The 17,933-nt window shown below is 48.0% G+C and overlaps 2 protein-coding genes across 3 annotated transcripts; one reads left to right on the forward strand and one right to left on the reverse strand.

The window, feature by feature from the left end:
* Positions 1 to 572: 572 nt before the first annotated feature.
* On the forward strand, positions 573 to 4,558 carry LOC113013806 (Ig-like V-type domain-containing protein FAM187A). 2 transcript variants are annotated; one of them, XM_026154979.1, is made up of 5 exons: positions 573 to 804; positions 1,363 to 1,640; positions 1,743 to 2,090; positions 3,385 to 3,608; positions 4,125 to 4,409. In XM_026154979.1, exons 1-5 carry the CDS (start codon positions 616 to 618, stop codon positions 4,340 to 4,342), a joined length of 1,257 nt encoding a protein of 418 aa, XP_026010764.1. In that variant the 5' UTR covers positions 573 to 615; the 3' UTR covers positions 4,343 to 4,409. The 2 variants fall into 2 exon arrangements, with proteins under 2 accessions (XP_026010764.1, XP_026010765.1); XM_026154980.1 differs by lacking the exon at positions 3,385 to 3,608 and having other exon boundaries at positions 4,125 to 4,558.
* An 8,687-nt stretch (positions 4,559 to 13,245) lies between these two features.
* npbwr2b (neuropeptides B/W receptor 2b) lies at positions 13,246 to 14,852 on the reverse strand. Its single transcript, XM_026154997.1, has 2 exons — positions 14,684 to 14,852; positions 13,246 to 14,527 (listed from the first exon to the last, which is right to left on the reverse strand). Exon 2 carries the CDS (start codon positions 14,326 to 14,328, stop codon positions 13,327 to 13,329), a length of 1,002 nt encoding a protein of 333 aa, XP_026010782.1. The 5' UTR covers positions 14,329 to 14,527; positions 14,684 to 14,852; the 3' UTR covers positions 13,246 to 13,326.
* Positions 14,853 to 17,933: the final 3,081 nt, after the last annotated feature.

A 17,933-nucleotide genomic window follows, 5' to 3' on the forward strand; every position in this document is an offset into this window, starting at 1 on the left:
GTTGCCCTGTCGTCATCCGTTCTTGTAAAGTGTAACCAAACTTTTGAGCGTTTGTGGTGCGTAGGCGCCGTGTTTCCTGCCAGGTAAATGACGCTCCGCAACGTGGTGACGTCATTCGTGGCGACTGGAATCGATAAGGGAATCGTTTGCAAAAATGGCAAACTATTCCAAGGAACTGAAACAGTGGGAACCGGTTCTCAACAAGAACCGGGTTTCGATACCCATCCCTATTCATAGAGCTGCTCAGCGCTTTCAGCCGCCACGCATGCAGGCGCACTCGTTCTCACCTTCCTCAGAAACACGTTTGCTGAGCCTCATCACTGCTGCATTACTCTCACCTGTTCAAACCTGGGGCCACACGCTGAGGTTCAGTCGTGCTCGCTGCTCGAGAATCTCCCACCTTATGAAAATATGTGAGTTTGTTTCATTATGAGCGAGTAAATGTGCATTACTGTTGACTCCAGGTTTGTCTTTCCTGTAAGCAGAGATCCCAAAGATCCCACAGTCATATTTAGACTCCTGCAGGTCATTGGAGTGGACAGTTCAGCTCATCGGTTTGTCTTTGAAAGTAAACATTCTTCAGACTGTTTAAAAAAAACTGTTTCCTCCTCAGAGATGCCTTTGCCATCCTTGTCCCCGCTCTTCCTCCTCTTCCTGACTCCAAAGGCGTGGAGCTACGAGGCCCCTGAAGACAAACAGGACGTTTTTGCGAGAACGGCGTGTCCCGCCTTCCTGACCTTCACCAACGCTGCCTACCTGTCAGGAGTCACCGTGGAGCTGCCCTGCCTCTGCAAACCAGAGCAGGTAGAGTACGCAAGTAACTAACCATCTGTTTTCTACTGCACACCTGGGGTGTCAGGTATCTGCGCAGAGAAACTGTAGTTTTTATAATATCCAGTTAGTGTTGGTTCATATTTTGTGTTGAATCTGTTTCAGTTTGCAGAGTTTAGTTTTAGTCTGTTGATATGATTGTATGGAGGGCGTATGCTGGAGGTGAGCTTTTGGTTTTATAGTGAAAACACAAGTTTTTGACTCTGAGACGTTCGATGCCTTAAACATCGAAGCCTCGTGAGGCAAACTGCGACAACGAATGTCACCAACCTGAAAAACATTTCCTCTTTATTTTATTCCTGTTGGTTTTCCATCTGCACAAAGTCAAATCAAACGTCTAGATTTCATTTACGACTTCATGGTTTTAACTGTATCAGGACCCCCTCGCCGGTGGCCATCCGAGGATGACCGTGGCGTCCGACACACCTCGCCAGGAGGTGGAGGAGTAGCGGCTCTAGCTGGAGCCCCTCCGTCTATTTAAGAACCTCTTCCAACTGTGCAGACTGAAAAAGGTTCAAATATCGGTTTCAGGTCCAGTCGGTTGTCTGGTTTTTCCGGAAACATCTGGAACGATCAGAGGACACCAAAGCGCTGACTGATCACCATGGCAACCACCTGCTCGATCCCAGCCAGGTTCCTCACAGCGGAGACCTGCGGAGTCGCTTCTCCATCCGACTCTTCAGCCTGCTGATCTTCAGAGCTGGGCCCGATGATGCAGGCATCTATATCTGTGGCTCCGCCCACAAAGACTTCTTCTATGGTTACGACCTGGACATCCAGGAGGCTCCCACGCTCAGCTTCACCAACAGGTGCGCTGAGCACATACTGAATTCATGACAACCACGAACCTGCTTGTTTAAGCTTAATAATCAATCGATATTTAAGAAATAACGATCAGCTGATGTTTGCAGACTCGCTTCAGAGGCTAGCGACGGGAAACGGGACCAGAGCGCCGACCTCAGCGCTCTGTACCGCCTCTTCACCAGCTTCCAGCCGTGGTCTGTGTGCGACCGCTGCGGCGTGCCGGGCGAGCAGGTCCGAGCCGGGCTCTGCTACATACGCTCCCGCTTCCTGAACGTGCGCTACAGGCGGGCCAATCAGACGGTCGTTTCTTGCGGCTCGGGGGCGGTGCCAAGAGCCTTCGGTTTAAAGCAAAGCAGAGTCGCAGCAAAGCTGGAGGTCAGAAGCTGTCGTATGACGTGTCCGTCCCAGGCCCCGCCCTCCAAGCTGCTCGGTCTGATGTCTCTTTTTGGGTCCAGGTGAGCGTGTGCGTGACACCCGTCCAGCACCAAGCCGGTCACTGTGCTCAATTACAGACTTCCTGTTACTCAGGAAGTCAGAGGTCAAATCAGAAGCTTGATGTCTCTCGGTTTGGACGTCCCCCGATCTTCAGGGGTCAAAGTGTATTTCAGTAATGAACTTTTAGTTATTATAATTGTTTTTATTTAGAAAGAGGAGCTTTACATATTATTGAATACTTTAACAAATGTAAATATGCCAGATTACAGCCTCTGCAGACCCTCTGGCAGGCTGGTGTTACACACACACGTTAGCAAAAACATACAGAGACACTATTTACAGGTCATGTGACAAGGACAAAAACAGTGATCACATTATACTAGAACAATGACGAGTGGACACAGAGGACAGTATAGAGATCAGTAACAGAAACACATCAGTTTTGTTGCACAAACCCCAGTGTTGCACATGCCCTGACCTTCCTGATATTGCACTGACCCATTACACTAATAGTTGCTTCCCTTTTTACACTAACTCTTTCACTCCCTGACACGACAGAGCATCTGTGCAGATTCAGTCCCCTCTCACAGTGGCTCGGGTCAGTCGAGGCGAAGGCTTTAATAAAATCACTCACTGGTCCTGCAGAGAGATACTGAAGATGATGCACAACCTGTCTCAATCCAGTCTGATTGTCAGCAGTCAGTATAGAAACATTTACATAATCCTCCTCTCTGAAGATCGAATTAATAAGAAGGCCTTTAGATTCCCAGTGGCTTGTGACCACTGTGATGGTGAACCCGTCTGCTGCTGGACCTCACGGGGGCTCCTTTCAAACCAGAGTCATGGTTTTATTTTCTTGTTATTGAAGCTAAAACTCAGAGACGCGTCCGTGTGTGGACGTCTGTCTGACATGTTATTTAGTTATTCATGCTAAACTTGTTCTTCATGACACAGTCTCTTCACTCTCACCTGTTTCCTGTCGGTCATGCTATTCTTCTGTACGTGTCACTTCCTGTCATGTCCTGGCTTGGAGTCAGCCCCCTGTGTAGATGTAGTCTTTGTTTTTGGTCTTCTCTTTGTTCCCGTGTAGTTTTTTTCCTTTTTGCGTTTTGTGCCAGTAAAGTTTTGTTTGTGGTGACCCTCGTGCGCTCTCACCTGTCGTCTCTGACACATGGACACGTGGTCGCCCTGCTTGGAACCACAGTGTCCGAATGTCTCCGTGAATCATCTCTGAGATTGTGTCCTGAAGATTTCCTGCGGTGCTCTTTGCTGTTGAATCCAGATGTTTCACCTCTGGGTTTTTCTGTGTCACAGTTCTGCCTCATTGCCAACCGGGCTACCTCTGTACTACCTGACCCATCCCGACGGGCAGGTCCTCACCCTGGGCTGTCCCGGGGCGCGCCCTGACATGGCGGTCGCCTGGGACCGAGGGAACGAACCCATCTACAGGTCTGAACACTCTTCAGGCGCAGACCTCAGACTGCTCATAGACACCGGGCACCACCTGCTGTTCCAGCCGGCTCAAACGCAGGACTCAGGTATGAACAGCGCCCCCATCAGGTGGTCTCATCTCATTGTCCAGTCATGAAGCTCACATCAGGTGACCTTTACTCGAGATGTCTCTTTGTGAATATATTTGGCTGCTGACTCTGAGATAACTCTTTACACTCGGGGTCTTCTCCACCCTTTTCCGAACTTTATGGTGGCAGCAGGTGAAGCTGTGAAGCTAACCCTGGAGAAATTGGGGATCCCAGACCTGCCACCAAATCTGTGCATATCTGGGGTCTCCTCCCTGTACAGGAAGTGCCTCAACCAGGAGGGTGCAGGAAGTGTGGGGTCACGCAATCACAGGGTGGTCACTGCCCACAGTAGGGGGTCATAGGTGAGGAAGGGCACGCAGAGGCTCTTACCTGATGCTCCATCTGAAGTCGGTGTTTGGCCCGCATCAGATTTGTTATTTAGATGCTCTGAATCATATTTTAGTTCAGCGGTGACGATGATGAGGTCCGACCTCTGTGCTGCTCAGTTTGATTGAGGTGTCTTTACACTTGCAGGTGTGTATTACTGCTGGCTGCACGGTCGCCGGGCGGCAGAGATCCACCTCCTTGTGTACCCCCACTTTGGCAGCCAGTCGCTTCTGTCGCATCCCGACTTTCCAGCCGCCGTGCAGACCGTGCTGGGATCGTATGCTGCCATGACGACCGTGTTTTTCCTGCTGATGCTGGGCCGAGCTGTGCTGAGACACCGCAGGGAGCAAGGCCACGTGGACTAAAGGCCGCGAGGGTCAGACTCTGGTTCTGTGGGGCCGAAGGGCAGCCACATGTCCGATCCTGCTGTGATCACATCCTCATTAAAACTCTGACTTTATTACGCTGACATAAAAAAGTTCTCTGCAGGAATCCCTGTTTAAACCAAACACATGCTTGAAGTGATGGGAATACCTGAGTGAAAATGAGTCTGACGGGGCTTTAAGAATCCAGGGGGCGCCACCGCTGATTTATCCTGACGTGGCTGCTCTGGAGCTCAAGCCAGAGACTGTGTTAACCACTTTACCACAGAGCCACTGAGACCAGCCATGGTCTAAAGGTGCTGTTTGCTCTTGCAGACAGTCTGAATGTGTTTGAATATGTTCAGGTGTTCAAACACATCATTAACAGTCTGAGTCTGACAGTAAACCGTCGGGTCGGTCAGTGTGTAACATCTGCTGGACTCCAGCTGGGTCTCTGTGAAGCAGAAGTCCATTAAACGATGCCTGAGTGGACGACGATAAATAAAAACCCTCTTTTCTCCTTCACGGTCCGCTTTCATTGGACTGAATTGGAGGCTGTTGCCATGGTGAATCTCTGATGTCTTTCTGCTTATTAGCTCAGGGTGCACGCGTTCAGAGCTGAAACTGAGTTTTCAGTGTGAGAAAAGCTGATTGGAGTTCAGAGTTAGACTCTAGAGTGGATATTTGGAGATAATTTGTCGTGTTTGAGACCGTTTTCAGCATTGTGCAGTCTGTGGAGTGCAATCAGTGTTGATGAAAGTGAAGATTCAATCACAATATTTATTCATCCCTGAGGAAATTATGGAGCCACAGATGCTGCAAGACTGTAACAACAGCCAGTTACAAAATATAAGAAGATGGCTCTAATTACGAATAACTCAGGATATTACACAAGCTAAAAATGGGCTGTTGGACCCTAAAACTCTGGCTGTTGACCCTTGTTGTTGCTCTTTCTGTCTGATGCATTGTTCTCTGGTCTCGTCTCTGAGTTTAAAAGGATCTCTGGGTCTATTTGAGGTCCTGGGTGTCATGTGACACCTGTGACATCACTGTCATGAAGGTGCCGGACCAAGGTGCAGACACAGCAGGAGGAGGCGGAGACTTCAGGGCGAGGAGCCGAAGATGACCCTGCTCCTGTGTTCCCATCGCCGTGGGCCTAGCTTAGCTGCTGGTGCCAGTAGGATCAGTCAAGCGATGAGGCTAAACAGTCAAACGCCGCCTGTGTGGGTCAGGGAACATGTGATGAAGCTACAGTCAGGTATTAACAGACTCTTGCGTTGAGACTTTGTGTGTGGTTGAGTTTGGGTGACAGCATTAGTCCCCTTACCTGTGTGGCTGCCCTGTCAGTTCCTCCACAGTGACTGTGACCGGTTCCCTTCTGGCCTACTGGCCGTGGTCGTGCGGGTTCACACTCTAAGCTGGCCGTGATCTTTCTGGGCTTGTTACCCAACGGCACCTCTCTGTGGCTGATGCCCGGCGAGTGAGTCTCTCTGCAGAGAGAATCCAGCGTGCTGCTCACGGGGCCGACGTTGCACATTGGATGCCTTGTCCGCTGTAAGCTACGATGCTCACTGCCTTATTGGTCACGGTTTAACTCATCTCAAAAACCAAAGGTGAGATCAGGTGGGGCAGGTCCTGGAGGCTGGAAGCAGCAGGGGTCAGGGCATGCTGCTTCCTCCTGCCTCTCAGTGCCCTAGCTTCCTGCTGGGTAGTGGAGCAGGATGAGGAGGACTGTGGTTGAATTACCAGCGGACCCTTCATGTCGTGTGTCCCAGGAGCAACTCAGCTGTTGCAGCAGGAAATGCCAAATAGCCTGTGAAGAAGCACTGGGGGCGCACAGAGGGCCAGGGCTTCTGCAGAGGAGTTAGAATCCAGATGTTTAAACTGAGAATGCCACAATTTTAAGAAGAATATGAGCTCAATGTGTAGAAGACGATGCGATGTACCAGTAAAACAAAGAGAACACAACTGATTTTCTGTCTTTATGATTTATGTAACAACAGTCCAGGCAGCGATAGAAGTGCCTGTGTGCTGCCATCTTTGTCACAGGGGACGCCACAGCTTCGTATTTACTGTTCCCGGCTCAGTCTCGAGCCACCAGCGTCTCCTCTGGGATCCAACCAGGATCTTTGGCTATTTAAGCGAATCTGAGGCAACATTAAGATCTTCTGCCCCTGTGATGTAATACACACTGGAGGAAGAAAGGCATTGATTAACCCAGTCAATCATCACAGAACCACTGGTGATATGTGACGGCTCCCTCGTCTTTTTAGGAACGTGTTCAGTCGGACATGATCCGGTGTTTGGTCGGATGATCAATAAGGACGGTTGGATGGCTGCATTATTAAACACATACTTGGTGTTGCCTGGAAACAGGCTTCTGTGTAAAAGTCAGATTTGATGTGGGTGGATTTTCAGTGAGACTCTCACAGCCACCCTTCGTCTGACCTCTGAGGGTGGTGCTGTGTCTCAGGCCTGAACTCTAACCAGGGTTTCATTGCTGAGATGGAGGTGTGTGAACTTATGGTGGAGCGTACATGACAGATGAACTGTGGCCTTACACTGCCACCTACAGGTGGGTTCCTGCGTGTGCTTTACAGGGTGAGCCTGGACGACCTTTGACCCACTGAAGCAGCTGCTTTAACCAAAACACACAAACACAATGTATTCGACTCATTTCTGTAAGTTACACGACACCCATGAAATATAATTTTATTAAAAACATGCAGAAAATTCACATTTTCACACACACGCAGGGTGATGCTGCCACCTAGTGACAGAAATATTTTATCACATACTGTAATCCTGACCACGCTGGTGCTTTCCCCTCTCTCTCTCACACACACACACACACACACACACACACACACACAACACACACACACACACACACACAGTGTTTAAGGTGGAAACAGCTCTGTTTACCCAACAGAGGCGACGGGCAGAGCCAACAAAGTGCTGAGACTGTACCGTCACTGCATTTCTTTATTCGTTGCACAGGCCTGAGTGCAAAGATCACAGATTCAAGTCTTCATGCAGTACTGAGGTGTGATTTATCCCATTGTTATATCATAAAGGTGTCATGTAGACGATGCATACAGTCCCCAGTTGTAGTGTAAACTGTTTGGGAAAAGGCTTCGCTCTGAAGTAGCTGGCGGTTAACGCCCACTGGATACTGCACAAAGCAGTGCTGCCTGCTGATTGGTCAGCTTGGTCTGTCCACCTGAGGAAAACTGAAACACAGCAGGGACAGTGTTGGACTTTGACAGATCGAACATTAACCATGTTGGTTAGCTGACCAATCAACTGTCTGCGTAATCCAGTTGGGATTAGCCGAAAAGTTAGCGAATGCTATTATACCAACATGAGTAGCCTACATGTGCTAACAGAGCTGATCATGTGACTGACTTATTGCACACAGTAGCTGAATAATACAATTTTCTTCATTTTCAGAATTTTATCTTAAAACATTTGGTGTTGTAAAATTCAACTTTGTACAACTATAATTATCTTTTGCAATAAAAGTGTTTCATTAAACTGACACTTTTCTCATATTTGCCAGTACTTGTATATTTTTTGATGTATCTGTCCCAAACTACAGATCCTTTTGGATGGTACAAAGACCAGTCAGAATTTAAGGTTTTTATCTTTGATAGTAAAGAGGGCGTCTGCTCTATTTCAGCGATATTCTTGTTCAAACATTCTCTGAGATTCAGTGTGTCAGAAAATGAGCTAAAAGTGATTCGATGAACCATTTTTCAAAGAATACGAATGTTTCTGCTCAGCCTCCCAGTACACACACCTATGGTATCAGTCTGAAACGACCTCGCCTCGTTCTCCAGTTATCATATTCACACACCTGAAATAAATCACCAATATGATGAGTACAAATATGTTACTGTATGAAAACGTTCAGATTTAATAAACCAAAGGTTTGCAGAACAGATGAGACATCTTGAAAACAATGATCAGAGTCACGTGTATCCATGTCGAAGCTTTCAGTCTCCTGTCTTTAGAAAATGAACTTTACTTTTAAACTAAAGTGACTGTTGTTGCCTTCTCACTAAAACTCAGTGGACTCTGGAACCACAGGAGCATTATTACTGTGGTGATATGGTGCTACGAGGTCATTAAGATAAGATGGGGCCTGATTATTTAAGACCTTGTATGTGAGGAGCAGGATTTTGAATCCTGGATTTAACAGGAAGCCAAAACAGGAGAAATCTGCTCTCTCTTTCTAGTCCCTGTCAGGACTCTTGCTGCAGCATTTTGGATGAGCTGAAGGCTTTTCAGGGAGTTTTTAGGACTTCCTGATAATAATGAATTACAGTCGTCCAGCCTGGAAGTAATAAATGCATGAACTAGTTTTTCAGCATCACACTGAGACAGGATATTTCTAACTTTAGAGATGTTGCACAAATGGAAGAAAGCAGTCTTACATATTTGTTTAATATGTGAGTTGAAGGACATGTCCTAGTCAAAAATGACTCCAAGGTTCCTCACAGTGTTACTGGAGGCCAAGGTAATGCCATCCAGAGTAAGAATCTGGTTAGATACCATATTTCTAAGCTTTTCAGGGCCGAGTACAATAACCTCAGTTTGATCTGAATTAAGAAGCAGAAAGTTAGCGGCCATCCAGGTCTTTATGTCTTTAAGACATTCCTGCAGTTTAACTCATTGGTGTGTGCTATCTGGCTTCATGGACAGATAGAGCTGGGTGTCATCTGCATAGCAGTGTAAATGTATGCTATGTCTTCTAATGATGCTGCCTAAGGGAAGCATGTATAATGTAAACAGAATTGGTCCTAGCACTGAACCCTGTGGAACTCCATAATTAACCTCAGTGTGTGAAGAGGACTCTCCATTTACATGCACAAACTGGAGTCTATTAGATAGATATGATACAAACCACTGCAGTGCAGTACCTGTAATACCTACAGCATGTTCTAATCGCTCTAATAGGATATTATGGTCGACAGTATCGAACGCTGCACTGAGGTCTAGCAGGACAAGCACAGAGATGAGTCCACTGTCAGAGGCCATAAGAAGATCATTTGTAACCTTCACTAAAGCTGTTTCTGTGCTGTGATGAGCTCTGAAACCTGACTGAAACTCTTCAAATAAACCTCTGCAGATGATCTGTTAGCTGTTTGACAACTACTCTTTCAAGGATGTTTGATATGAAAGGAAGGTTGGAGATTGGCCTATAATTAGCTAAGACTGCTGGGTCTAGAGATGCTTTTTGAGTAAAGGTTTAACTACAGCCAGCTTGAAGGCCTGTGGTACATAGCTGATTATTAGAGATAGGCTGATCATATTTAAGATCGAAGCATTAATTAATGGCAGGACTTCTTTGAGCAGTTTTGTAGGAATGGGGTCTAAAAGACACGTTGATAGTTTGGAGGAAGTAATTATTGAAGTTAACTCAGAAAGATCATCCATCCAGTTCAGGGCTACTTCGGTGGTTTAGCCTGTCTCAGCTGTTACAGGGTACACCTGTACAGGTCATCGACACAGAGAGAAACAGCCATTCACATTCACACTGGAACCTGCAGCCAGTTCAGTCTCATCAACCAAAGATTTCTGTTTATTACCCTGAAAGTCAGCGTGCTCATTGATCGTGTGTTGCTGAAAGTCTGTTGTGTTAAAGCAGCTGTATGACCTCTGCAGGGTCAGGGGTCACAGCGTGAAAGTCACAAACATGTCTGGACTGTGGCACGAAGCAGATCATGAACAGATGGATTGTCTTTTTGTGACGAGTTCATGTTTGATGAATGTGTGAAGTGTGAAGTCAAGATTCCTCTCACGATTCATGATCTGCACATTTATTGGATTCATCGAGCAGCTCAGTCTAACATATCAAAAATACATGAAAAGCGATTTTCAAAATAAAATGTGAGTTCATGTTTTTTACAGGCTGCATGAGAAATGATGATTTCTGTGTGAGAGAACATTAGATTTTACATAGTTATGACTTTACATTCATCTGTACAGTGAGACGGGTTATTACAGCATATTGTTGTCAGAACCGTGCAGATGAAGATCTCATCATTTATCTGATAAAGCAGGAAGTTAAAGAAAGTGACGATACACCGCTGCGTTGACACATTGTACCGAGTACTTTACTGCCACACTGTGATAGAACAAAAACAGGTTACATGACAGAAAAGTCCCAAACCCAGGGAATCACGCCAGCATCCCCACACTCTGAACTGTGGAGTGAATAAATGTGCCCAGTGCGTTCTGCTTACTGCCCCCAAAATTTACACAGAGAACATCTTATGTACTCCAGAGCTCCCGCTGCGTGTGCTTCCTGTTCCATAGGGGGCGCTGTCAAGCTGCAAAACAACCACATAAACTCCAACAGGGTCACATTTTTCAGCGTGGTTTTGATAGAAGGGGTCGGACGAGTTCCAGCTTTGGATTTTTCACAAGCGTCTGTTTCCCTCCGGGGAGCAGGAAGTCACACAGTGGAAGTTCTGGAGTATTCACGAGTTACCCCACAACTTATCTCCAAAGACACGAGACTAAACGTTACATTAAAGATGAATGTTGCTCCTAAAATAACATCAAATATGCAGAAAGTAGCGACAGAGGAAACTCTGCTCCAAGCATCATTTAAAAATGTATTTATAATAATGAGTTTGTAGCTGCCACCAGATTTGAATGAGCTGCTGATCCGTCTCTCTGCAGACCTTCATCTGCTGCTCAATCTGCTGCTTGCAGCCTGTATGAGCTGCAGGTACCTGTGTGTGTGCGCATATATACCTGTTACAAGGTGCTGTGCTGCTGCCCTGCGGTCAGCAGGGGGCAGCATAGACTCACAGATCAGAGCAGATGTAGCAGCGCTCCTGCAGTCGGTCATGTGACCAGAAAACCTCATTTCAACACCAGCTTAGGGTTAGAGTAACACGGGGACACGTCACAGCCCGCCTCCTCAGGATTTGACTGATAGCCTGTGTATTGATGTTTGGTGCTCCCAGAGGGCCGAGCCACGCCCCTGAAGGGTCACGGTGCTCAGAGGTCACAGCTCGCTGCCTCCTAATTGGATTTTTTACACCTTCATAAAAACGTCAGATGTTTTTCTGAAGACGAGCACACGTTTGTTCAACCTCCACCCAGAGAAGCCCCCCGTCCCCACCCTCTGTGTGTGTGTTACCTGCCTGATTTCTTTCTATATTTAAAAAAATCCAGGTGTATTTGAAGCTCACTCCCACAGCTGGTGTCAGTAATAATGGGAGCAGCTGCTCCCTCGGAGAGCTTCGTCCTGGACGCGGCTGATAATAAAACTCTTTGTGTGTTTTTAATTTGCATGGTCTCAGCCGTGGAGGTGTGGAAGTGTCCACAGTAAGAACTGAGTGGGTTCCACAGGAAGGTGTGAGCCACGCTGCAGAGCTAATCCTGTTAGCCACAGACTCGCTGTGAGTGAGAAAATCACACAAACCATGACAACAACATCCAAACAAATAATTCCACACTCAGGAGTTTAGCACATCCACAACAGGGCGTGGGGTGATCGTCCACTACATATGATTACATATTTACATTAAACAATCAGTGATGATTCAGAAGGGAGGGCTTAAATCGAACCCCGCCCCTCTGTTGATCCATCACAGACCAGAGAGAATCTGTGAAAAGTCAAAGAAAGCTTCAGTCTCAGAGCTCATTTAGGGTTTACATGGAAACAGATTAGTTTTCAGCATGCGGTTTATTGTTCCCATGATGACACTACCAGAGCACACTGCCACCACGGAGGTCCGCCCCCAGGTGTATGGCGTTATTTTTGTGCCACTATTCTGAGCGCACGTAAAAAAAATGTGCAGGTGCAAGTGTTGCATTTTGAGGAGAAATTTATTGTGAGCGAAGAAAAGCTGAATTTGAGTGACCAAAATTCATTGCTGCGTGCAAAAAAATGTATTTCAGTGTTTGCTATTATCCACACACACTCACACACACACACACACACACACACACACACACAACAGCAGCCCCTTGCTCAGTTTTTGCATTTGCGCTCGCTCGCATTGTGTCGCTCGCGCTCTCAACGTTTCTGCCCGTGCGCGAGCAGCTCTTTCTCTACACTGTTATATTTGTGCCACAAAACCAGCCAATCACAGACTTGGATGCAAAAATATCTGATTGGCTGTTCTGGTCTCCAATCAGCTCGAAATGACGAAATGCAATATCCCAGAATGCATTTCGTCTAAAACTCAAATGAGGCAGTGGCGGAGGAACACAGAGTGGCAAATATGTGATGTCTTGATGAATCGAGCAGATATTTGAAGTTTACACAGCAACATCCTCGCATGAAAATATCTTCAAAGTTTATTTTGTGACCCAGAAAGAGTAATATTTCAAACTCCGCCCCTGCCTCGTTTGTAGTGATGTGTCGGTCGCGAACGAAATGGCTCTTAGAGCCGGGTCTTTGAAGTGAACGACGCGAGCCGGCTCCTTATCGCGAGCCGTGGGTTTTTTTTTCTCTCTCACTTTTTTCCCGCTTCACTCCACACACGAGCCTTGTGCTTTACGCTGGGCAGAGGGGGGAGGGGCTGTAGTTACACTCAGCAGCACAGGAACAGAGCGGGAGGGAGAGAGAGAGAGCCAGGGACAACAAGGTCACATTAGAAAGGTATAGTAATCATCCACAACTATGAAACGTTGAGAGCGCGAGCAACACATTGCGAGCGAGTACAAGTGCAAAAACTGAGCGAGAGGGGCTGCTGTTGTGTGTGTGTGTGTGTGTGTGTGTGTGTGTGTGTGTGTGTGTGTGTGTGTGTGTGTGTGTGTGTGTGTGGATAATAGCAAACACTGAAATACAGTTTTTGCACGCAGCAATGAATTTTGTTCACTCAAATTTTGCTTTTCTTGCTCAAAATAAATTTTCCTCAAAATGCAACACTTGCACCTGCAAAAGTTTTTTACGTGCGCTCAGAATAGTGGCACAAAAACAACGCCACACAGGTGGTCCTGCTCTGCGCTGCAGGTGCTCAGGCCGAGCTGCACTCCAGCATCGTCTTGAAGGCCTTCCGGAAGTTGTCGTCCAGGAAGGCGTAGAGGAACGGGTTGAGGCAAGAGTTGGCGTAGCTCAGGCTGGTGATGAAGTAGGAGATCATGATGACCAGGGGCGTGGTCCTCAGGTCCGTGGTCAGCGCTATGATGGTGCTGAGGTGGAACGGCGTCCAGCAGAACAGGCACACGGCCAGGACGACAAAGACCATGACGGTGACCCTCTTCTTGGCCTTGTCCAGTGCCTTGGCATTGCTGTTGAGCCGCATGTTCCTCAGCCTGTACAGCATCATGGTGTATAGGATGCAGAAGGTGGAGACGGGGATGGCGAAGCCAAGGATGAGCGTGTAGATGCGGCTGGTTTTGAACCACAGGGGCTCGGGGCTCGGGAAGCTGAGCACGCAGGTTTTCCTGCCATCAGCCGGGTCCACGTAGACGCCGGCAAACACCGTGAAGGGCATGACGATGAGGATGACGAGGATCCACACGCACAGCGAGATGATCTTGGCCGCTCGGTAGGTGCGGTAAGGCATGCGCTTGGATCTCACGGTCGACAGGACGACCAGGTAGCGGTCGATGCTCATCACGGTCAGGAAGTAGATGCTGGAGAAGATGTTGTAGTGGTCGATGCTCAGGATCACCTTACAGAGGACCTCCCCGAAGGGCCAGTAGTTGAGCAGATGTTCGGCGATGCTAATGGGCAGCACCAGAGTGAACAGGTCGTCCGCGATGGCCAAGTTCAGGATGAACATGTTGGTGACCGTTTTCATTTTGGGGGCTTTGAGGATCATGTAGATGACGGCGGTGTTTCCCGTCAGCCCCACAGCACAGATCACGGAGTAGATGACGGGCAGGATGACATAAAGGTCAGCGAAGAAGGGAGGGGTGCAGTTCAGGTCAGAGCGGTTTCCCGTGGGCGAGTACGGCAGCACAGAGTCGTTACAGAGCGGAGGCGGCGCGCCCGGGACCGACACGTTCTCCATGTTTCAAGAGAACGCGAGACACCGTGATGCGTGGAGGGCGGAGCAGCTCCACAGGGGTGGAGCAGGTGCAGCTCTACCTGCTCGCTCGCACCTCAGAGGAGCACACACCTGTCCGCGCGCTCAGCTGTCAAATCAAAGTCTCCTCCTCAGATCAGCTGACTTCTCCTTCGGCTCATTTACGAGCGGCGCATCACGGAGCCTGCACGAGAGACAGAGAGAGATAACCGATGAGCAGTGAGGTCAGCCTGTTTCTAACTTTGATCTAATCTCACAGCGGCGCGCACAGAGGGAAACACCGAGCTCACGCGACAGCAGAAAGTATGAAAACGTGAAAAGTGGAAAAAAATGTGCCCACCTGAACGCGCCTCCTCGCGCACGAGCTTCAGATGGACTGATCGATCAGTCAGTATCAGTGATCAGCGATCAGCAGCGTGCCTCCGTGTGCGCGCTCAGCGGCTCCGCGCTCCGGTCTCTTCTCTGAGGGAGACGCCTGCACTCCGGACCCCCTCTCTCTCTCTCTCTCTCTCGCTCGATCTCTCCTCCCCCTCTATCACTCTCTCTCTCTCTCTCGCTTCAGCCCCCCCCTCTCTCTCGTGTCACTGGCAGTCACGTGACCGGGTCAGTCACTGAGAGCTTCTGCTGAGGATTTTATTCTCCAAACGAACAATATTTTTTTCCTTCTACTCGGTGCTTGGTTCTTATTAGGACGCCGAAAGGCCACAACGTGTGATCATGTGATCTTGACTTGAAGCCTCCCCGTGTTCAGTGCTCAGCTTTGGTGGCAAACTTCGCTGGATCAGCTGTATCATCGTTCTGTTTTGAGGAAAGGTCGATCTCTCAGTGCCGACCGTGAACACCCTCTTCATTCTCACTTTGAATGAATGGCGTGTCACAAATTTAGAGGATCATCATTTAGCCTGGAGAAATAGTTTGCTGCTTTATAAGAAAGCCCTCCGCAAAGCCAGAACATCTTACTATTCATCACTGATTGAAGAAAAGAAGAACAACCCCAGGTTTCTCTTCAGCTCTGTAGCCAGGCTGACAAACAGTCAGAGCTCTGTTGAGCCAACCATCCCTTTAACGTTAACTAGTAATGACTTCATGAACTTCTTTATTATTTCATTATAATCAGGAAGTCCTAAAAACTCACTGAAAAGCCTTCAGTTAATCCAAAATGCTGCAAGGCAAGGCAAGTTTATTTGTATAGCACAATTCAACAACAAGGTGATTCAAAGTGCAGCAAGAGTCCTGACAGGGACTAGAAGGAGAGAGCATATTTCTCCTGTTTTGGCTTCCTGTTAAATCCAGAATTCAAAATCCTGCTCCTCACACACAAGGTCTTAAATAATCAGGCCCCATCTTATCTTAATGACCTTGTAGTACCATATCACCCTATTAGAGCACTTCGCTCTCGCTCTGCAGGCCTACTTGTTGTTCCTAAATAAGAACCAGTCCATCTCCAGCATGTTTCAGCACCCGGCCATCGAACAGGGAGAACGCAGCCTTCAACACACCGAGGCTGCTTTAGTTCAGAACCAACCAGCCTAAGCTAGTATACTCAGTGGCCTCTAAGTTATGAATCCAGTAAGACTGTCAATGCTCATACTGAAAGAGGAATGTGGCGTGGAACGGTCACCGTGATGAAAGTCCAGGTGGTGCTTATCTGTGAGGTAGTTAATGTTGGCTGTGTGTTTATGTTTTAACAGTTTATACTGTGATTTGTAGGAAACTCAATGATGTCTGCATCTGTGGGTGTAGCTGCAGAGTTGAAACCTTTATTCCCCTTGTGTCCATGCTCTCAGTGGCTGCTGCTGCTGCTGCCTGGGCTTTTCTGCTCTCATTTAGATTTGATAAATGTTCGTGGATGTCTCTGGAGTCCTTCACCTGTCCAGGTTGTTGAAGAATCGTCCTGTCGGTGGTTTGCTGAACAGCATCAGTACAGTTTCAGTGTTTCCTCCGTGATGGAGGCCTGTGCACTCAAACACGCTGGACTTCAGGTTAAATATCAGCAGAGTGCTGTTGAGTTTTATTAAGTATACATTTTATATTGTGTGTGTGTTATTATGAACAGCTCCAAAAAGTGAGCCTCTGTCAGCCATGTGGGTGGTTTGCTTTCGTGAGCATCACATCCCTTTGACTTATGGGACAGGAGGTCCACAGTCTTGAAGGATGCTCCGGTGTCTCCTCTGCTAAAGGAGATAATAGCAAAGGTCCTTGTCCTGTAGAGAAACTGCCTGCTCATCAGCTGATCTCAGTACAGTGTTTCCTGGGTGTGAATGAATGAGGTCCTGTTAGAGTCAGAGAGGAGCTGGCAGCAGGCGAGGAATGTGACATCAGAAACATGTCAGATATCAATGTTTGCATCATTAGCATGGAGCAGCGCAGTGGTTTGCACTGTTGCATCACAGAAAGAAGGTCCAAGGTTTGAATCCGGGGCCCTTCTGTGTGGAGTTTGCATGTCTGCGTGGATTCTCTCAGGCTTCCTGCAGCAGTCCAAACACATGCAGCGGGTGGGGTTAGCTTAACTGCTGAATATAAATGATCCTCAGGTGTGAGTGGTTGTAGCTGATTGGTGACCTGTCCAGGTGGACCACGCCTCTCACAGAGTAGGTAGCTGGCTAAGGCTCCAGCCCCCTCTGATCCCGATAAGCTGCCATCCTGCTGAACGTTGCACTGAAGGCAGAAGGGTTTCCTGATCGGGGAGAAATCCGAGCAGCGCATTCCTTAAATTCTGTTTCACGCGAGGAGGAGGAACACGAAGCATCGTTTTAATGAAATAGTGCCGTTTGGATTTTCTTCTGCTTCTTTCGACGAGACAGACGTCAGAGGACATTTTACATCTTTGCAACAGTCTAATATCAGACCAGGAACAATTCACCGCCATGTACCTGCCCACAGGTAGAAACCAGTCATGTGAGTGTGGCTGGTTGGAGGCCACGAACCTTTCAAATGTTCCTCCTCATCCTCTGTCTCGTCTACGTGTTTGAGCTTCATGCATGTCCTGCTTTTCACTGTGTCGTCCAAGTTTTCAGTTCCTGTCTTTAGGTTCATGCGTCCCGCCCTAACTGTCCTCCTCCGCCGGTTTCTTTGTCAGTTTGTGGGTCGCCGTGTGACCGTTTGGGTCATCCCCCCACCCCTCATGACAGCTTGGATGCCTCTGTGACAGACGATTATAACAGCACCGCACTGGCTTTCAGTGACATTTCTAAGGCGGCAGGAAAACCTGCAAAGTGCTCCCGTGATCAATACAAAGCAGCAGACCTGGTCACGATCGATTTAATTGTTTCTGCAGAGCTGCGGCGCTCTGAGCGAAATGTCAAAGGAGAGGCCACGGCTGTTTCGGGCTGGTTACAGAAACAGCACGAGGGGGGCGGGGATAACCAACCACCGGTGCTGCTCGATTGGCTGTTAGCTGAAGAAGTCGTGAGCTGTGAGTGACCGTGAAGGCGAGCTTACCTCAGGAAGCCCGAGTGGGTTATGTCACACCTGGAGAATAATGATGGCGGTGTGCTGAGATGAAGTGTTCTCTTTCAGAGGCGGTAGAACAAACAATCCTTTTTATTAACGATCCACTTCAAGTTTCAGCACATTCACAGATTTCCAGA

Source organism: Astatotilapia calliptera, chromosome 20 (assembly GCF_900246225.1).
Source record: "Astatotilapia calliptera chromosome 20, fAstCal1.2, whole genome shotgun sequence".
Lineage (NCBI taxonomy): Eukaryota > Metazoa > Chordata > Actinopteri > Cichliformes > Cichlidae > Astatotilapia > Astatotilapia calliptera.